Source organism: Suncus etruscus, chromosome 10, assembly GCF_024139225.1.
Source record: "Suncus etruscus isolate mSunEtr1 chromosome 10, mSunEtr1.pri.cur, whole genome shotgun sequence".
Classification (NCBI taxonomy): domain Eukaryota; kingdom Metazoa; phylum Chordata; class Mammalia; order Eulipotyphla; family Soricidae; genus Suncus; species Suncus etruscus.
Genome location: NC_064857.1, coordinates 40760212 through 40779982, shown reverse-complemented (window position 1 = coordinate 40779982; position 19771 = coordinate 40760212). Strand labels below are relative to the sequence as shown.

Sequence of the window (19771 nt, the reverse complement as noted above, 5' to 3'; positions counted from 1 at the left end):
GTTTATGATCGTGACTGAATCGTTGTCTCACTGTGGGTTTGACCAGCTTCTGTTTTTTTACAATGCCTTCTTTTTTGGCAGTTGAAGTTGAAGAATCCTAGTCCTTCCAAGCTCTGAAACTGGTCCCCAGTTCATCTCTCTCCTGCTCCTCTACATCTATGTCTCACCCCTTAAAGGAGACATTAGTATTTCATGACTAGAATTGATCAGAGATATTAACAGTTAAGGACAAATTTGCATCTGGTTGAGATTTTCAGGTTGTAGGGGCAGACAGAGAGAGAATACTATTAAAGACAACTGTGAGCATGTCACACCTTTGTTAGGAAAAAATAATCTTTAATTCTCTTATTTTAGAGGTCTATGGCATATATTTCCTTAGATTAAGACATAATCATAAATTGGGGGAGGGGGAGGAATAACCATAAAACTCCAGTTATAATTTGTCACTGTTACTTATGAAACCAGTTAGAAGCTTCCATGTTTTCTCAAGTAAATTGGTATTGTTCTATAATTGATATGAATTAAGGAACAGTAATGTGTACTTTCACAAGTCACTAAAAAGGTAAGTATTGTGTCAAGTATAAAAGCTTTCAGTTGATCAGAAATTGAAAGGAGGAAAATCTCCAGGAAGAGATGGTGTTTGAGAAGCCTATAGGGTTAGGAAGAATGTTGGCAGTGAGGTTAATGAAAAGATATTTATGTTCAAATCATAATGAGTGAGGGAGGGGCAAAGGCAAGAACTTAAGGGGGAACTTGTTCCAAGTATAAAATATATATTAGAGGGGCTGGAGAAATAGCACATGGGTAGGACGTTTGCCTGACATGCAGAAGGACAGTGATTAGAACCCCGGCATCCCATTCGGTCTCCCAAGCCTGCCAGGGGCAATTTCTGAGTACAGAGCCAGGAGTAGCCCCTGAACACTGCCGCATGTGACCCCCCCCCCAAATATATATATATTAGAAATAATAGAATAGTGAACTTTAGACAGCCTGAAGACCCCTCTGTGGAATGACACCTTAGTCTCCAGATAATGAAAAACCACAGCTAGTATTTGAACTGATAAAACAGGAAAAATATGATTTATACTGGCCAATCTGACAAATGACATAAAAGAAAGACTGACAAAAAAAAAAGGACCATCTTGGAGATGATAGTCCTATTTCAGGCACTTAGTATGGGTGGAAAAAAAGATGATGGCTAAGTTAGGATGTCTGTGAATAATTATTGACCAGTAGTGCCGTTTTGTTCTTTTTTTCCCTGGAAAAAAGAACAGCCTGTTTTTGTCTTTATCACATTCCAAGCGTTCCACAGGCAATTCAAGACTTCTTAATTTTTCCCATTTTCCTAACGTAAGCAGTCACCTTAAGATTGAAGATTCCCTGCTAGTAAATGACACCATGGCTCATGTTTGGTCTTGGGAGATAGTCCACCTCACCTGAACATCGGTGCATCTCTTTCTATAACGTTGCACTTTTAAAGCTTTGTCTTTTACTGAGAGTATTATGTGATAATTACATGTTTAATGCTGCCAACCTGCTAATCACCATGTGTTTAAGAGCTTGTAAGGTCATTGTGGTGTCTCCAGCCCACTTCTGAATTGGAGGGATGAAGTTGGGCCTTATGGTGATTGATTGTAGGAGTAAAACACACACATGTGCCTATATTTGTGTTCATATATGCACTCTTTTGCATTTCATATCTGGAAAAAAATAGTGGTTGGAGGAGAGGTTGGCAGGGGACCTTTCACAGAACTTTTTGAAACATTTCTTATGAACTGTCAGAAGGATGCATTTTGCAAGAGTGAGTACAGCCATGGGTATTAGAGGCTGTTCCTAGCATCATCCATTTGACTCGGTGTCATAACATTGGAATTGCATAAATTGAGCATTTACCGGGAGATGGAAGTAGGGTGTGGCAGGGCCTAGGAAAAATGGCTGTGGATCTCTTCTTAGCTCATTGGTCTTCGGGTTCATCTGTACAGTTCAATTCAATGGGGTCTCATAAGTGGATCTTCAGTGGCTGTTTTTCTCTCCTTATCTTTATGTATTTATTTTATGTTTACTACTGCCCAGATAATTTACTGTAGAGACTGGGTTTCAAAGTTTCCAAGGCCAATACTGTCCATTCTCATATCCAACCAGAAGTAGAATGTATAATGTATTAATGCCAACTCTATGCATATTTTTGGATCATTCAGAGGAAATCTAGTTTGAATTTTTGGATGTTAAAGTGAAATTGATATTGGTTATGACAGAGAAGCAGCCTCAAACTAAAGTTTCATTCACAGTTCTTCTGTAAATGTAAAGAATAGCAGCTACTATAATATGTAAGTGAAGAATGATACATTGCAAAAATTAAAAAAAATGATAAGAAACACTGTATCATTGAGAATTTATGATGGGAGTTGTTTGGGGTAATACCTGATGCTATTTAGGGCACTGTGTTCTGGGGATCAAACAAGAGGTTGGCTGTTTATAAGGCAAAGGACTTAACCACTCTACTACTATATGATCTGGGAAATATTTTACGTGGACTAGTATGTATTTTTGCTTGATATCTGGAATATAATAAGCACTCACTTTGTATTTCTAGTTCATTTTCTTGTTTAAAAGTTAAGCTAAAAAAAAGTTAATCTGGGGCCCGGAGAGATAGCACAGCGGCGTTTGCCTTGCAAGCAGCCGATCTAGGACCAAAGGTGGTTGGTTCGAATCCCGGTGTCCCATATGGTCCCCCATGCCTGGCAGGAGCTATTTCTGAGCAGACAGCCAGGAGTAACCCCTGAGCACCGCCGGGTGTAGCCCAAAAACCAGAAAAAAAAAAAAAAGTTAATCTGGAAGGTTTGAGGAAGTGACTTAAAAGGCTGGAGCATATGGGTGCAATGGGTTCATTTCCTAGCATCATATGATCCCCCAACACTATCAGTTGTGACCCAAATTCCACCTGCCCCCAATATTTCAGTTAAGAACTAAGTAATCAAATTAATACAAATTTATATTGGGTTGGGCCACCAAACCAATGCTTAAGAGGCCAACGTGCCCTTCTTGGCAATTCTCACGATGCTTCTTAGGTCTTATGATGTCAGAGATTACCTCCATGATGCTTGGAGAAACATGCTGCCATTGCTTTGGTAACCATCTGGTGTGGGGACTGAACTGGGGCTGGCTGTATGCAAGGCATGCACCATAATCCTTGTACTATCTCTTTAGACTCTTGATCCTTTCAACAATAAATTATTGGGTCCCCTAATGTGAGAGTAAAATTGTTGAGAACTTAGTAAAGTTTCCCTCATGTTTAGGAATGACTTAAGACTATTATTTTGGGGCTAAAGTTAATAGTACAACAATTAGAGGGTGTTTGCCTTGCACATGGCCAGTCTGGATTTGGTCCTTGGCACTTTGTATGCTCCCCCCAAATACCAGCAGGACTAATTCCTGATTGCAAAGCCAGGAGTATTTCCTGAACATTGTTAGGCGTGACCCTAAAATAAACAAACAAAATTTAAAAAGTGCTTTTGTTGTTGTTGAGATTAGGAGGTTTATAGACAGTAATGAGCACCAAAAACACCAGCACTAAATCTTACATGATGGGAAGAACTTGAGAGAAATAAAATAGCTTATTTTTCTGATGATCTTTAAAAAGAAAATATAATTCATGGTGATATAGCTAGATAGTATTACTACTATTTCCCTTATAGTGAGTAGAAAAAAGAATTCTACACATTCTTATTTCACATTGGCTTTTTGTGAACATGTATACACAGACATATCACACACTCACGTTATAATGTGGAGTATTTTCAAGTACATTTCTTTATGGGTAGGGACCTACCAAACAATGTTTAGGGGGCCTGATGATACTTATTCAGTTGGTCTGACAGCTCAATATGAGGGTGTGAGGATGTGTTCTGCTTGCCCCCTGGTACTAGGACCATATACAGGTGCTGCCAGTGGTGTGGGTGTGTGTGGGAAGAACCACACACTCACATGGTGCCTAATCTTGTGCTCTCTCTTTGACTCCTGTAACTTTTAAATGGACAATGAAGCAGCCTTTTGTGTTTTCATAGCCTATTCACAGTTCATTTTTGGTATTTACAAACTTAACCCAGAGGAAATTTTAAATATGTTTAGTGTAATCTTGCTATCACTTTAGCTGAATTGATTAATTCGTAATTGGCTTTCATTAGATAAAAAGCAAACATATTTAGATTTTTTTTATTCTTTAAACAAAAAATTATTTGGATTGGGTGATGGGAGGGAAATGGAAACTTTGGTGATGGGTAGGGTGCACTAGTGAAAGATGGTGTACTGAAATGACTGAAACCCAACAAAGGAACAATTTTGTAACCACAGTGCTTAAATAAAGCAATTAATTAAAAAAATATTAGGATAGTTACTTTTCTCATATCTTGATAAATGTAAAATAAAAGAGTAAATTTCTATGCTACATTGGGTATTATGCTTGTGTTTTCTCTAAGTGTTTATGTCATTTTTTTTCTCCCTTCCCCCCCCCATCATTTTAAAAAACTATTCCTTTATCTTTTAAAAAATTAAAACACTAGAGTCATAGAGATAGCATAGCAGGGAGGGCTTTTGCCTAGCTCATGGCCAACCCAGGCTCAATCCCCAGTACCCTGTATGGTTTCCTGAGCCTGCACATTTTTAGAAAGGTCTGTGTGGCTGGAGCAATAGCACAGCAATAGAGTGTTTGCCTTGCCTCTGGCCTACTTGGGCCAGACCCAAGTTCAATCCCCAGCATCCTATATGGTCCCCCCAAGCCTACAAGGAGAGATTCCTGAGCACAGAGCCAGGAGTAACCCCTGAGTATAACTGGGTGTGCCCCTCAAAAACAAAAATAATAAATAGGTCTAATATATAGACTTTAATTACTTCTCTCCTCTCAGCAGGACCTTCTTTATCTGATCTGTGTCTAGATTTCTAAATGTCTTATTTTGAAAAACTTATTTAACTTTATCTGTTGTTCCTGAACTTTTGTTTAAGAACCTTCCTGCTAATGCTCTTAAATGTATTTTGTTCCTTGCTTCTTTTCCCACTTAAAGAAAAGGACTTTTACTTTTGTGGAATAGGTAGTGAGGGACTAGACTGGCAGAAATGACATGGTTTTATTCAGTTTCCTTTCATAAGAAGTTGTAACAATATGCATTGCTGATGGTCTGAGTGTCCAGTGAAGGCATTCCCTGATCTTTCATCTTGCATTCCTTGGTGATTAATAAATAGCAATCTGTGTTTTGACATATTAGCATGTGCTGACTGTATTACACAGATGTCCACAAATGGGGACAGGATAGTCCGTTCATATTCTTCTGCTTGCAGAAGTTCTATCTACCTGGCTGTGGTGGCCTACATATCCAACATAATCTTTAAAAATTTTTCAAGACTTCTATATCTCTACCTTGTGTTATGTTGAAAATTCATGATGGAAAGAGTAGCTTCAAGTTTCTGGCATTGTTGAAGGATGGAAATTGATCCCATGAGATGGATATTTGTGTTTTCTGAAAAATTGGTGGTTGTGTCTCCACATCTTTAGGCAGACACACCAAACACAAGGCAGCCAAAACCTGAATAACCCCAGACATGCAAGGGTGGAGTCCAGACCCATGCTGCATAATTCTAGTTAAGCCACCTAAGCAGTTGAAGGAAGCTTAGTCTGCTACTCCCTGGATAAGCATGTGTTTAGGATTAAAGGAGGGAACTCGAAAAGACTTCATTCCTTAGCAAGTCTCTTTCTTTGAGTCTTCTTCCTCATGCACCCAACTCTTTGAATAAGCAGAAATCCTCATGGAGCTAGGAGATGACATTGTCATAGACATGTACCATTTAAAGGTGGTGATTGTTTCTAAGGCTTTAAGCAAAAGTAATGCTGTTGTATCCAGAGAAATGTTATAGATTGGAATGAAAGTGAAGGAAGAGTTGAGAGATGACAGAAAAATCTGTGTTCAGGTTGCCCACAAAAATTTCCAAAAATTACCCTGAGAATTGCATTGCTTTTTGTCAAGACCTGTTGGCTGCTGTGCAATTGTATTCGCAATTGCCTGCCCTTCCACGGTTATTGTTAGAACCCTATTCCCTTGTTTCTGCGTTTCAGAACAGATTTTATTGTTTGTGTTTATATTCAGCTAGTAAATAGATCTTCATTTCTTAAGCAATTTAGGTTCCAAATTTTCCGTAGGTATCTGGCCCTTGGCTTATTTCTCCTACTTCTGGCTTGACAGTCTGTTGTTGAAATTCAGTTTTCACAGACAGCAAACATTTGTTTGTTGGAATATGCGGGTTTCTCTTTTCCTTCTCTAAATGCCTCCATGTGCTGTGCTTCAAACTCCTATCCCTTTTGTACTGGCACAGTTCTGTGGAGACCTGACTTAGAGTGAGAACAAGGATTCGCCTTCATCAACCTGGTGGTGGTCTTCTGGTTTTGTACTGTTTGTGCCGGGTTTTGAAAGGAAATTCATTGTTTTTAGTAATAAAAAAAAAAAATAAAAAAAAAAAAACCTTTTCCAGTATTCACGTTATGCTGTCCAATCTCTGCAGGTGCTGAAGAGAAAATTTTGGAAGAGTTTAAAGAAACACACAATGCAGACTCTCCAGATTTTCAGCTCCAGGCGATGATCCAGGCTGCTGGCAAGCTAGTGCTGATTGACAAGCTGCTGCCAAAACTGAAGGCTGGTGGCCACAGGGTGCTTATCTTTTCCCAGATGGTGCGCTGCTTGGATATACTGGAAGACTACCTCATTCAGAGACGGTGAGGGCCACTCTGCCACACGCACAAAAAGGAAATGACCTTTCTCCATGCTTCAAGTGGTCACCTCCAAGTGGCATTTCTGATTAAGTTTCACACCTCTCTTTTAAAAATTATAGATATCTGTGTCAGTAATTTGGCATGACGACGACAGCAGGGAAACTGCTTACTTTTGTGGGGGATTTTTGTTTAAGACTCCTATTCATTGGATTAGGTGAAACTGAAAAAGTTGATCATTTTACTATTGGCGTGGCATCTATTTTTAAAGGTTAGGTGTTTTCTGAAGACAACGTAAAAGAAAATGTGATCTTCGAGCATTTCATTCACCATGCAAAGAAACTGGAACAAACCCGAAATTATTAGAATTTCTTTTAATGTTTTGTTGTTTAGGGGTTGGCAGGTGGCATACCTAGCAGTGCTCATGAGTAACTTCTGGCTCTGCACTCAGAGATCACTCATAGTGCTTGGAGGATTATAAAGGATAGAATTCAGGCTGGCCACATGCAAGGCAATTACTTTAACCACTGTGCTATTTCTCCAGTTTCTGGAATTATTTCTGATAGGTAATAAATATCCTTCTGTGAATATATGTCTCTGATTATAGTCAGTCATTTCCTGGGGAAGTTGGCAGTAAGGAGTGTGTTAGCTGGTTGTTGTTATTATCACTGTTAGACTTTCCTGTTAACATTGACATGTTCTAGGTACCCGTATGAAAGGATCGACGGTCGAGTACGAGGCAACCTCCGGCAGGCAGCTATTGACAGATTCTCCAAACCTGACTCCGATAGGTTTGTTTTCCTCCTGTGCACAAGAGCAGGAGGTTTAGGCATCAACCTGACTGCTGCTGACACCTGCATCATCTTTGATTCTGACTGGAACCCCCAGAACGATCTCCAGGTAACCGTAGAAGAAAATCATCCTGATAGGTTAAAAACAAAATAGTTGTGATCTTTCTAGCATGATGGAGACTTTCCAGTCAGAACCAATGAATTAAAGTCATGTTGTCATTCGGGCAATATCCCGTGATGGGGGCAAATGAACCAACTAGTAACAAATTTATTAATGAGACAAAAGTCATTTCTTACTCTCTCAACCCTCTTCCAAACGACACCTTTCCTTATTGGTACATATACTATTATAACCAACAATTGGGTATTGTTTTCTTTTGGTCGCCATTTATTTCCCTTTTCTTTCAGGCTCAAGCTAGATGTCATAGAATAGGACAGAGTAAATCTGTGAAAATATACAGGCTGATTACAAGGAATTCTTACGAAAGAGAGATGTTTGACAAAGCGAGTTTGAAACTCGGCCTGGATAAAGCCGTGCTACAATCCATGAGCGGAAGAGAAAATGCTACAAATGGAGTAAGTGACATTTGTCCAACCCTTGATCTAATTCTCCTAATATCAAATCACTCAGGCTAATATTTTTCTGCCTTAATCTTTTGAGTATTTCATCACATATTCCTTTATTATGACACAGGTTTGTTATCTTTGAGGAAAAGACATGAAGCCTTTGTTTGCTTTACAGACATCTCAATTCTGGGTTATTTTAAATATCAGTAATATGTCCCCAACACAGGTTCAGCAGCTTTCGAAGAAAGAAATAGAGGATCTTCTACGGAAGGGGGCCTATGGTGCTCTCATGGATGAGGAAGATGAAGGGTCTAAATTCTGTGAGGAAGACATCGATCAAATCCTACTGCGTAGAACCCACACCATCACCATTGAGTCTGAAGGGAAAGGCTCCACTTTTGCAAAGGTAATGATTGATATGAATATGCAGGTTTTTTTGATTGGTGAAGTTTGTGGTGAAGACCTTATAAAATGCTCAGGAGATGCACATTGACAGTTGCTTTTTGTCACCAATGAACAAATTGACTCCCTGTGGAGCCTCTCATGCATAAAACATTGTTTACAATAATTTTCTGTATTTTGGGTTTTCTTCTTTGAAGATGGCAATCCTAATTGCCCTCATTTTGTCCCCCTAGCCTGGTGAATCTTTCCCCATATATTTTTCCTTATATTAGCATATTAGCTTCCCAGGTTAATCCTTTTCATTTATTCTTTGCTCCATAGTATTTCTACCTCTGAGATCTGAATTCCTGACAGAGCCTGTAAAAATAAATCATCAAAATGTCTCATCTGTTTTTCCCTCCAGCAACAACTTTCTAACTCCTCTTTGATAGCTCACGTCCATGCAAACATATTTTACTCCCATATATATATAAGTATATATAATTTTAGTTGGTGCCACCACCACCACCAAAAAATAAGTTGCTTCTTTTTCTTTTCTAATATCTTTATTTAAACACCTTGATTAAAAATATAATTATAGTTGGGTTTCAGTCATATAAAAAACACCCACCTTCACCAGTGCATTATTTCCATCACCAGTGTCCGAAATCTCCTCCTACCCCACCCCTACCTGTACTTGAGACAAGCTTTCTACTTCCCTCATTCATTCACATTGTTATGATAGTTCTCAATGTAGTTATTTCTCTAAGGTTGCTTATTTTTCAACTTTTTTATAAACCCCCCCCCCCACACACACACATCTTTTTCCCACCAGCCTTGGAGATCACCTCTGTTTCATGCTTCTCTTCCTGACAGGCCCTTCTGAGATCTCACCTGCATAAATTGTGTTCCACTGCCACTTTGCACAGTTTTCTTTTGAATGGTTTTATTGAAATGTCTGTGCTTACTAAAAAACTTACTGTTTTCAAGTATGCAGTTCAATGCTTTAGTGTATCTACAGACATAAACACCTGTCACCACAACCTGATTTTAGATTTCTTTCACATCACCTCAAAAGATTGTCATACTCATGAGTTGTCAACCGGTGCTTCTCCACCTACACTCCATCTCTGTCAACAGTAAATCTTTCTCTTCCTGTAGATTTACCTACTCTGGACATCTTCTACTAATGGGATCATACACCATGTGGTCTTCTGTGTCTAGCTTTAAAACCATTTAGCTTAAATGTTTTGTAGATTCATTTATATTGTAGCTTCTATCAGTAATGATTTCCTTTTTATTGCTGAATAATAGATATCCCTCACCTATCAACTGATAGCGGATATTAGGATTGCTTATACACAGACTATTGGATGATGAAATTTGAATAATTTGGTTAATATGAATAATTTTATTAACAGTGTTTACAAGGTTTTGTGTGATCATGTTGAATTCTATGAAGAATTACTAAGCTGTCTTAAGTGTGCCTTTTTCCCTTTCCAATTGCCCATGTTCTCAATTTCTCCACATGCTTAGCAATGCTTTTTGTCTGACTTTTTAACATTAGAGTCAAGTTAATCAGTAGGACATGATATCCCCCGCAAGTTTAAGCTGTTTTCCTTAGATTATATTGAACATCTTTGCAAAATCTTTTGAAAAATGTCTGTTTAAATTTCCTGTTCAATTTTCAGTTACCTGCATTTGGGATGCTGGGGAATCGAACCGCGGTCCTTCCTTGGCTAGCGCTTGCGAGGCAGACACCTTACCTCTAGAGCTACCTCACCAGTCCCATTTACTTACATTTTTATCATTGTTTTTAATATATAAATTTATATGCTGGATCAGGGTTTGCTTATTAGTTTGATTTGCAGATATTTTCACCTACTCATAAAAGGTTATCTAATATAATTGAAGCCCAGTTTTCCCATTTTCATTTTTATGATTTTTTCTTTTGGTATAATATCTTTCTTTTCTTTTCTTTTTTATTTTGGGGCCACACCCATTTGACACTCATGGGTTATTCCTGGCTATGCACTCAGAAATTGCCCCTGGCTTGGGGGCACCATATGGGACACCCGGGGGATCTAACCGCTTGTAAGGCAGACACATTACCTCTAGCGCCACCTCTTCGGCCCCTGTAATACCTTTCTTAAGAGCACAAAAACTAGTCCTACCTTTTTTCTAAGAACGTTAAAGTTCTTAGATCTTTCTGTCTAAGAACCATTTGAATGAACTGTTTTCCTTGGAAAGGTGGGAGCAAACTTTGCCCACTGACTGTGGACAAGCATTTGTTTCTGCTTCAGTCCAGGCTTTCCTCTGCTAAATTCTGTGTCTCAACACCTTCTTCCTCACACCTTTCCACATCTTTTCAACTTCTTTCCTCAGTCCTCACAGATGCTTCAAATTGTGCAAACTCAAATTATACCTTTTCCTCTATGTACTTCATGTGATTGCATTTGTGCACATGGACACACACACGTATGCATGCACATTGTTCTCCTGAGTAACTCCATTGATGCCTGCAAAATTGGATAGTGAAGCTTTTCCCGGCTTCCTTCTCCTGTATGTATTCTCCTTCTCCACACTAACCCTTCCTCGGTGAATTTTAACTTTTCAAGACAATCTTTCTGGACTCCCTTCTCCATTTCTGCTAATGCTGTGGTTAATCTTTATTATTTCTTCCCTAAATCACAGTAGCTTGTTCCATTTTGTTCTTCACTCCATGCCTCGAGTCAACAGCGTGATCGAACAGGTGACCTCCCATGTGATCAGGCCCTGCTTGAGGCTATTTTTAGTTTCAAAATGCCAAGTGTGACTCAGGATAGAGTCCAGACTCTGTTCATAGGCAAGGCTCTGATTGACCTGGGTTCTGCCTACCTCGCCAGTTTCACTTTTTGGCTGCTGCTTCTCCCCGACAACCCTTATCTCTAACCACAGTTGCCTTTTCCTCTCCTCTGCAGACACCCTGACATGAACATTCCCACATACCTTCCTCATCTGTGAGCTCCTGACAATCTTCTATCTTATCTTTCTTTCTAGAGTCTGACCTGCCTGCACCTGGTGAGGGCCTCTCTGGATATCAGTTGCACCTGTACATACCTTTGTTATCTCTCTTTTACTACAGTCTTGTCTTTTGTCTCTTGATCTGCTTTAGCCCCTGGACAGGGAGCCTCCTGAGGGCCAGTCTTTCATCCTGGCCCAACTGATGGCAGCATCTAACACTTAGGAGACTGATTGGTATCTGAGTGGAGGAATAAACTAAAGCTTCTTTGCATCTGAATAAGCATTGAAAGCTAATGTACATGTTTCCCCTTTAGGCCAGTTTTGTTGCATCTGGAAATAGGACAGATATATCCTTGGATGACCCAAATTTCTGGCAAAAGTGGGCTAAGAAGGCTGAACTGGATATCGATGCCTTAAATGGAAGGGTGAGTGCAAAGTCCCACCCAGATCCTATCTGATATGACCCCAAGGGTGGCTTTTCCCCTCGGAATTCTCAAGTGTATCTGCTTTTCTTTTTTAGAACAACCTAGTAATTGACACTCCTAGAGTGAGGAAGCAGACCAGACTCTACAGTGCAGTGAAAGAGGATGAGCTGATGGAATTTTCAGACTTGGAAAGCGATTCTGAAGAGAAGCCATGCACAAAGCCCAGGCGACCTCAGGACAGGTCCCAGGGTTATGCCAGGAGCGAGTGCTTTAGAGTAGAGAAGAATCTGCTTGTTTATGGGTAAGTTGGACTCATGAGAAATAATATAGTCTATGGGGTCAGTTCAGCACGTCGGGTGCTTGCCTTGCACACAGCTGATATGGGTTCAATCCCCAGCACCCCAAAATGGACCCCAAACACCACTAAGAGTTATTCGTACAGAGCCACAGGAATAAGCCCATAGATCCTTCAGGTATGGCCCAAAAAGTTATTAAAATTACACTTTGGGTAGGAAAAGAAAATGTGTATGATTCCTCAGAGTACAGTCATAGTCATTGAGTTAAAGTTGCTCAGGTAGGGGCGTTTGCCTTGCATGTGGCCAGCCCAGGACGGACCTGGGTTCGATTCCCCACATTCCATATGGTCGAGCCTGCCAGGAGCAATTTCTGAGCACAGAGCCAGGAGTAACCCTTGAGCGCCGCTACCAGGTGTGGGCCCAAAAAACAAACAAACAAAAAAGAGTTTGCTCAGATTGTTCAGATCTTTATGGATTTGAAGGGGCCAATTAAAGCCAAGTATATTGGTTTGCTTCTTCAGAAATTGTCAGATTTAAACTTACTAACAAATCAGATTCTAATTTTCCCCTTTTCTTACTTTACACAAAAATTAAATGGTTGTACTCACTAATTTTCTACTCTAAAGATATAATAGAAAAATAGTCATCTTTTTAAAGGTAACTTTTATCTGGCAAGTTTATCTGGCAAGTCATCTCACTACCTCATTCTTTCTTAGTTTCTATTGTCTTTTGATTTTGCTTTTTTTTTTTTCATTATTTTTCTTTTTGCTTATTAGCAGTGTGGCACCTTGGCCAACTTAGGCCAGTAGCTTAATGCTGGGGTCCAAAGATGCTAGTCTGCTCAAGCTCTGTGATACTAGCAACCACCCCAGCAGTACTCAAGTCTCTAGGACCACACCTAAGGGTGCTCATGGGCTTCTAAGACTTCACTTTGTTCTGCTTAAGAAGCCCTGTGGTGCTAGGCATATGCTCTAATGGTTCCTCTATCTCCTGGTGTCATTATTCCAATTCACTTGAAACATAAAGGCACAATTATTTCAACTCTGAAAGTACGTGTTATCTCTTGCTGGACCACCAGCTCCTTCCTGAAGGACAGAAGTCACACCTCATACATCCCTGTTCTCTACAACATCCACACCAAAGGCAAGGTGCTCTGCAAACATCTGAATCCACAGATAACAATTCTTAGGCCTGGGGTTATAGCTCAGGGGTCGAGCATTTGATTGCACAAATAACAATTCTTGTTATGGATGCTTTAGGGAAATTCCATTTGAATTTAAAAACTGGCACCAGGGCTCAAAAAATAGTACAGGGGGTAGGATGCTAGCTAGCCTTGTACAGGTCCAACCCAGGTTCTATTCCCAGTAGCCCATAAAGTTGCCTGAGCATGGCCAAGAGAGAGCCCTGAATGCAGAACGAAGATGAAGCTCTGAGCACTACCAAGTACGGCCCCCAAAACACAAAAAACTGGGACCAGAACAAAATTTTTTTTTTGGTTTTTTGGGTCATACCTGGCAGCACTTGGGTTACTCCTGCCTCTATGATCAGAAATCGCTCCTGGCAGGCTCGGGGGACCAGATGGGATGCTGGGATTCAAATCATTGACTTTCTGCATGCAAGGCAAATGCCTTACCTCCATACTATCTCTCCGGTCCCCCAGAACAAATTTTTATAGATAATACAATGTTTAGTCTTAGACTGCTTCTTGTAGTGGATTATCATTATTTTCCAAGGAAACATAAACTTTCTTTTTTCACAAGACACACCAGGTTTTACTAGCCCTTGTCTGTCTGGGCTTGTCCAGGGATTGTTCAAGTTTCTTGGAGGGCAGAATCCTTTGTCCTCTTCAGTGCATCTAATTTTCATCTTTCTGCTACCTTGAGTACCCCACTCCATACCCCCAGGCTTCATCTGCGCCACTTCACCTATGCCAGTATTACCTCAGCCCTTGTCCTAGAGTCTGGTCTACCCTCTGCACTGCCACTCTTCCCATTCCCACTTGTCTGGTTTTATGACTTAGAATTAGTGAACCAAATAGCCAACGCCTTGCTTTGAGGCAGTCAGACAAACACACAGGACATAGCTATAAAGTGTGGTGATGCTGCGCTGTGCAGGAAAGCTCCCTTCAGTTGTAGCAAAGAAGCTTGACTCCCTCTTTTACAAATCATTTCAGATATTATCTGCCTTCTTTGGAACTAGGAGAAGTCAAAGCATGAATTACACCTAAAATGACGTACAGTTTATGACTTATTAGATAGTAAGAAGTAGCTGGGTCAGGAGTGGTGGGAAGTGGTCAGGAAAGAAAAGAGAGAGTCCTTGCTAGATAGAGCAGGGTGGCTAGAGTCCTGGTAGGGCCAGTCTTGTGATCTAAGCAGCAGAGGGAAGTTAATAGCAACCAGAGAAGACAGGCTAGGATAAAAGGCCAGCCTTCTGGGACAGACATTGCCACACAGGCCATCCTCTGCACCGCTTTCCATTGTTGGAAGTGACTGTGGAGAGGCTTATTTTGTCCTGACACTATTTTGGTGTCTTAGTCAATTGTCACCTAAGGAAGACACAGCTCTCATTCATGAATCTGTTTATCTGCTATCTGCTAGTTCTCCATCCCACCCAGAACTGTACAGCACAATGTTTAAACAGGATTATGACCCTGAATAGACCATCCTGGACGGTTCTATCCACAGGCTTTCCGTCCACTAAACATAAGGACCTTAGAGTTGGTCCTGAGCATAAGGACCTGAGCATTTTTTCTGTGTGTGCTTTTACATTTGGAAATCATTGCTTCCATATTTCAACAGGAAATTCACAGCCTTTTTAGTCTCATTAATTACCCTGATATTCCCTTTGAAGTAGATTGAAGTGGCCTGACTCAGCATTGCATCCTTGACTTGGAGGTGGTTACACCCAACTGAGTCACCTTTCAACTCAAATCATTGGCCAGCATAGATTTATATACCCCATGACAGAGAAGAACAAAATATACAATTTCTAGGCCCAAGTCTCTGTTCCTGTCATATAAGTACTGCCACTGCCTACATCCAATTGTAAAAGCTGTTATCTGCTGTGTCATTTAAGTGGTATCATTCCTGCCCTGAAGATCGAAGGACACTGTCACCCACTCTGAAGTCGTGTTTTGGGTTTTTTGGGGGGGTGGATTTTCTAGGGAGGGACATACCCAGTGACGCTCTGGCTATGTGCTCAGAAATCGCCTCTAACATGGGGGACTTTATGGGATGCTGGGGATCAAACTATGGTTCATCCTAGGCCAGCCACGTGGAAGGCCAACTTTCTACTGCTTGTGCCACTGCTCCTGTCCCTAAACTAGTATTTTTTATTCTTGCACTATGTTCATTAATTTTATATGACCTAAATGGTATTCGTTTTAACCAGTGTTTCCTAACACTAGTCCCTGATTGTACAGTAGAATCCCAGGCCTAATATCTGAGACACAGTCTGTATGCTAAATATTTGCTTTTCAGCTGGGGACGGTGGACAGACATCCTTTCCCACGGACGCTACAAACGTCAACTCACCGAGCAAGATGTAGAAACCATCTGTAGAACGATCCTTGTGTACTGTCTCAATCATTACAAAGGAGATGAGAACATCAAGAGCTTCATCTGGGATCTGATCACACCCACGGCTGATGGCCAGACTCGAGCCCTGGTTAATCATTCTGGTGGGTCTCCTTTCCAGATTGCAGAGTTCCCAGAACCACTGGCGACCCTGTGCCAAGTGACCACATTTAGAGACACAACCTAGAACTCATTTTTCCGCCTCATACCTCAGAATAGCTCTTTCTAACATTATGATTAGGATGATAAAAAAAGCTTTTTAAAAATTGCTGTTTTTGCTGTTTCTAGGTTTATCAGCCCCAGTGCCAAGGGGCAGGAAAGGGAAGAAGGTGAAAGCCCAAAGTGCACATCCAATGGTGCAGGATGCAGACTGGCTAGCCAGCTGCAACCCAGATGCCCTGTTCCAGGAGGACAGCTATAAGAAGCACCTGAAGCATCACTGCAACAAGTATGTTCTGATGAATGCAGGTCGGGATGGGTGAACACCAGGGCTGTTTCATTTTATTGTTCAATATATGGGTATCTGTGTGTATTAAGCTATTGCATTTGTATGTGCACATATACATATTATCTGTACATCGGTGTTTGTACATTATTCAGAACTGGAGCCTTTGCAGGACACATAGAGAATTTTACCTTTCTGATTGTAAATATATGGGTTGTTGGCATAAATTATATTTATAGGGTGTATCCTTTATTATAATCTTTCATTGTCTCCATTACAAATTTAGTTCTTATTAAATAAGAAATCCCTATATCCTTTCTCATCTTCTCAGGCCTGACCTGACAATAACTGTACACTTCCTGTATTTTGCCTATTCGGAATATTTTATAAGTAGTATCATATCATTTTTGTCCTCCATCTGGCTTATCTTACTTTAATATAATGAAAAATTTTAAGTTTCATCTATATTATATAGCAAACTTTATTTATATGGCTAAATAATATTTTATTAATGACTAGACCACTTTTTGGTTTTGGTTTTGGGCCACACCCAACAATGCTTATGGGTTACTCGTGGCTCTACACTCACGAAATGCTCCTGGTAGTATTCTGGGGACTTTACGGGGTTCTCAGGATCAAACCCAGGTTGCCCACGTGCAAGGCAAAGCCCTGCCCACTGTACTATCATTCTGACTCTGTATGGTCTATGCTTTGTTTAGCCATTTAACATGACTGCCATGAATGTTGTGGATAACAATATTTTAACCATTATGTGTTGGAGACTTGTGGTTAGCTCTGTATGATCTCATCTTCAATTGATTGCTTGCAGCAAAGGGACTGAGATTTTTATATTATTTTTTTGCCTAATAATAAATGTCTCCATTAAAGGTCCTTTTTACCTTTCTGTAATCTTAGGATCAAATGTCTTACCTTTATTCCCAGAACCTGATTATTTGTAAATTAGGATTACTGAATGTAAATTTATTTCATAGTTTGTAGTTGCATGACCCATCCACCAAGTTAAGTAAATCTCTATATGCTAAATATTTCCTGGCAATAAGTACAGTGTTCAGTGTCCACAGTACAGGCAGCATTGCCACCAAAAACTGACTCAGCAAGTCCTTCTCCTCTAGTAGGAAGAGGATGTTAGAGGCCACACCAGAAGTGTCAGAACTTACTCTATCTCTGTGCTCAGGATCACTCCTGCTGGTTCTTGGGGGAATCTTAGGTAGTGTGGGAATCAAACTGGGGCAACTGCATACATACAAGGCAGAGGCCATACCTGCTGCACACATCTCTTCAGCCCCTCGCCCATTTTAAAAGCTGCCTTTCTTTGATAACTGAGTACTGTTCTGTGACAAGAGGATCTATTAAGATATCAAAAAATGGGCCCGGAGAGATAGCACAGCGGCGTTTGCCTTGCAAGCAGCCGATCCAGGACCAAAGGTGGTTGGTTCGAATCCCGGTGTCCCATATGGTCCCCCGTGCCTGCCAGGAGCTATTTCTGAGCAGACAGCCAGGAGTAACCCCTGAGCATCGCCGGGTGTGGCCCAAAAAAAAAAAACCAAAAAAAAAAAAAAAAAGATATCAAAAAATAAGTGTGTGGGGGGGGGAGAGATAGCACAACAGTAGGGTGTTTACCTTGCATGCAGCAGGACTGCATGGTTGGTTCAAATCCCGGCATCCCATATAGTCCCTTGAGCTGTCAAGAGTGATTTCTGAGCACAGAGCCAGGAGTAACCCCTGAGCATCGTTGGGTGTGACCTAAAAATCAAAAAAAAAGAAAGAAAGGAAAGAAAGGAAGGAGGGAGAATGGGAGGGAAAGAGAAAAGATAGGAGGGAGGGAGGAAGGGAGGGAGAATGGGAGGGAGGGAGGAGTCCACTATGAAGACTTTAGAATTTAGCTTTAGGAGTGAGGACTCGCTTTCAAAACCACATTTACATTAAATTTTCAATCTCACATAGTTGCAAGGCCACCTTTTAGCCACCTTGTTACAGGATTACAGCATGTTCTACAGGTACAGTGGAATTTTTTTCCTCTAGAAGATGACATTCAAAATTCATAAAAAAAAATCTTCACATCATCAAAATACCCTTCCAAAGTAGAAAACTTCGTATTCTATCAAAAAGGACAGAAACCACCAGGATCTCTTTTATTAGGATCTTTTGCTAAGAATAGAAGTTACTGAGGAGACTGCACCTTCTCCAGTCAAAGAAGAAACAAAGTCTAGTTCCAGAAGTCATTCTTTACTTTTTTCTTATTCATTCAGTGCAGCGCAGCATAAATGACCTGGGGGGGGGAGAGAGAGAGGGGGGGGAGGGAGGGAGGGAGAGAGGGGGAGGGGGAGGGGGGAGGGGAGGAGAGGAGAGAGAGTTAAAAATGAGGATTCCAAAATGATTGCTTACCTTGTAATATATTCTATATTTAGGGCCTTACACTCTGCTTATCTAGAACTTTCCTATTAGCCTGGTAGAGGAAAGGCATGTTAAAGGAACATATTCTTGTATGATGAGACATTTTCTGTCTTGGTGAGGCTGCCCCTAGTTGTTATTTTCATGTTTTCAAGGCTAATTCCACATTTAAAGAGACAAAGTAATATAGTGATGTCAGAAGGCCCTAATTCTAGGTGGTTTGTTTTCAAAATAACCCTTGGGTATTTCATTTATCTCTGGTTCCCTCTGTTTTTGTGTTTATAGAATAGAAGCTAACTGGTAACCTCACTTCATCCTAAGATTATAATAAAGTTAAATGAACCCAGTGTATGTAAAATGTTCTGTGAGTGTGTGATGGGTTTATCCAGCTGGGGAGACAGCACGTGGAATTGTCATTTAATGAGGAGGAGGAGGAGGAGGAGGTAGAATGTTTAATATCAATCTCGAAAGCACACCAGGGGCTGTCCAACAGGAGATGCTAGAGTTGAAGTAGACACAAGCCTTGGGGATTTATCAGGGGGTCCTTAAGAAAAAAATTACATTTTTAACCATTCAGGAAATCCAAGTGAGAGTGAAAATCTAGTTCCTAGAATTCCAAGGATTTATCAAAATGATACCTTGACAGTGACTAGGAATAACAGTGCATTGAACGTTCTTGAATCTACTTTTGTAATGTGTATATGTCTTTTTTAAGATATAACATACACTTCCAGGTAATCCAAACTAGAAAGACTAAAATTTATTTATAGGTCCTGGAGGGAGCCATGTAAGGGCTCACCTCCTACTCTGTCACCACCCCGTCACCATCTTCCTTTCTCAGAAGCAAAGTTGTATAATCTGAAAAACCTGACATTCCATATTGAGGGTTTATTGTAAGGTAGTAAAACCAGATTTTATATCTCGTTTATTCCTACAACTTCTGATGTGCTTCCAAAAATGGTATTAAGGCAGCAGCTGAGGAAATTTTATGAGATAATGAAGCAGAACAGTTACTGAAAGCCATCTGCTCAGTTGTTTACAAACTTGCTTCAATACTTCAGAGGCAATGGTAGGGTACGTGTCTAAACTTCACAAGCTGTACTAGGTAGAACTAAATGAAGTGCG

General features: G+C 40.4%; 1 protein-coding gene across 1 annotated transcript in view; it reads left to right on the top strand.

Annotated features, from left to right (window-relative positions):
• Nucleotides 1-19771, top strand: part of CHD7 (chromodomain helicase DNA binding protein 7) — a 147213-nt gene that overhangs the window by 107123 nt on the left and 20319 nt on the right. Inside the window, exons 15-22 of the mRNA XM_049781939.1 lie at nt 6547-6757; nt 7456-7651; nt 7951-8118; nt 8336-8515; nt 11808-11918; nt 12014-12219; nt 15694-15893; nt 16078-16237. Of these exons, the coding sequence (XP_049637896.1) occupies nt 6547-6757; nt 7456-7651; nt 7951-8118; nt 8336-8515; nt 11808-11918; nt 12014-12219; nt 15694-15893; nt 16078-16237 (1432 nt within the window). The remainder of the gene's footprint in view (nt 1-6546; nt 6758-7455; nt 7652-7950; nt 8119-8335; nt 8516-11807; nt 11919-12013; nt 12220-15693; nt 15894-16077; nt 16238-19771) is intronic.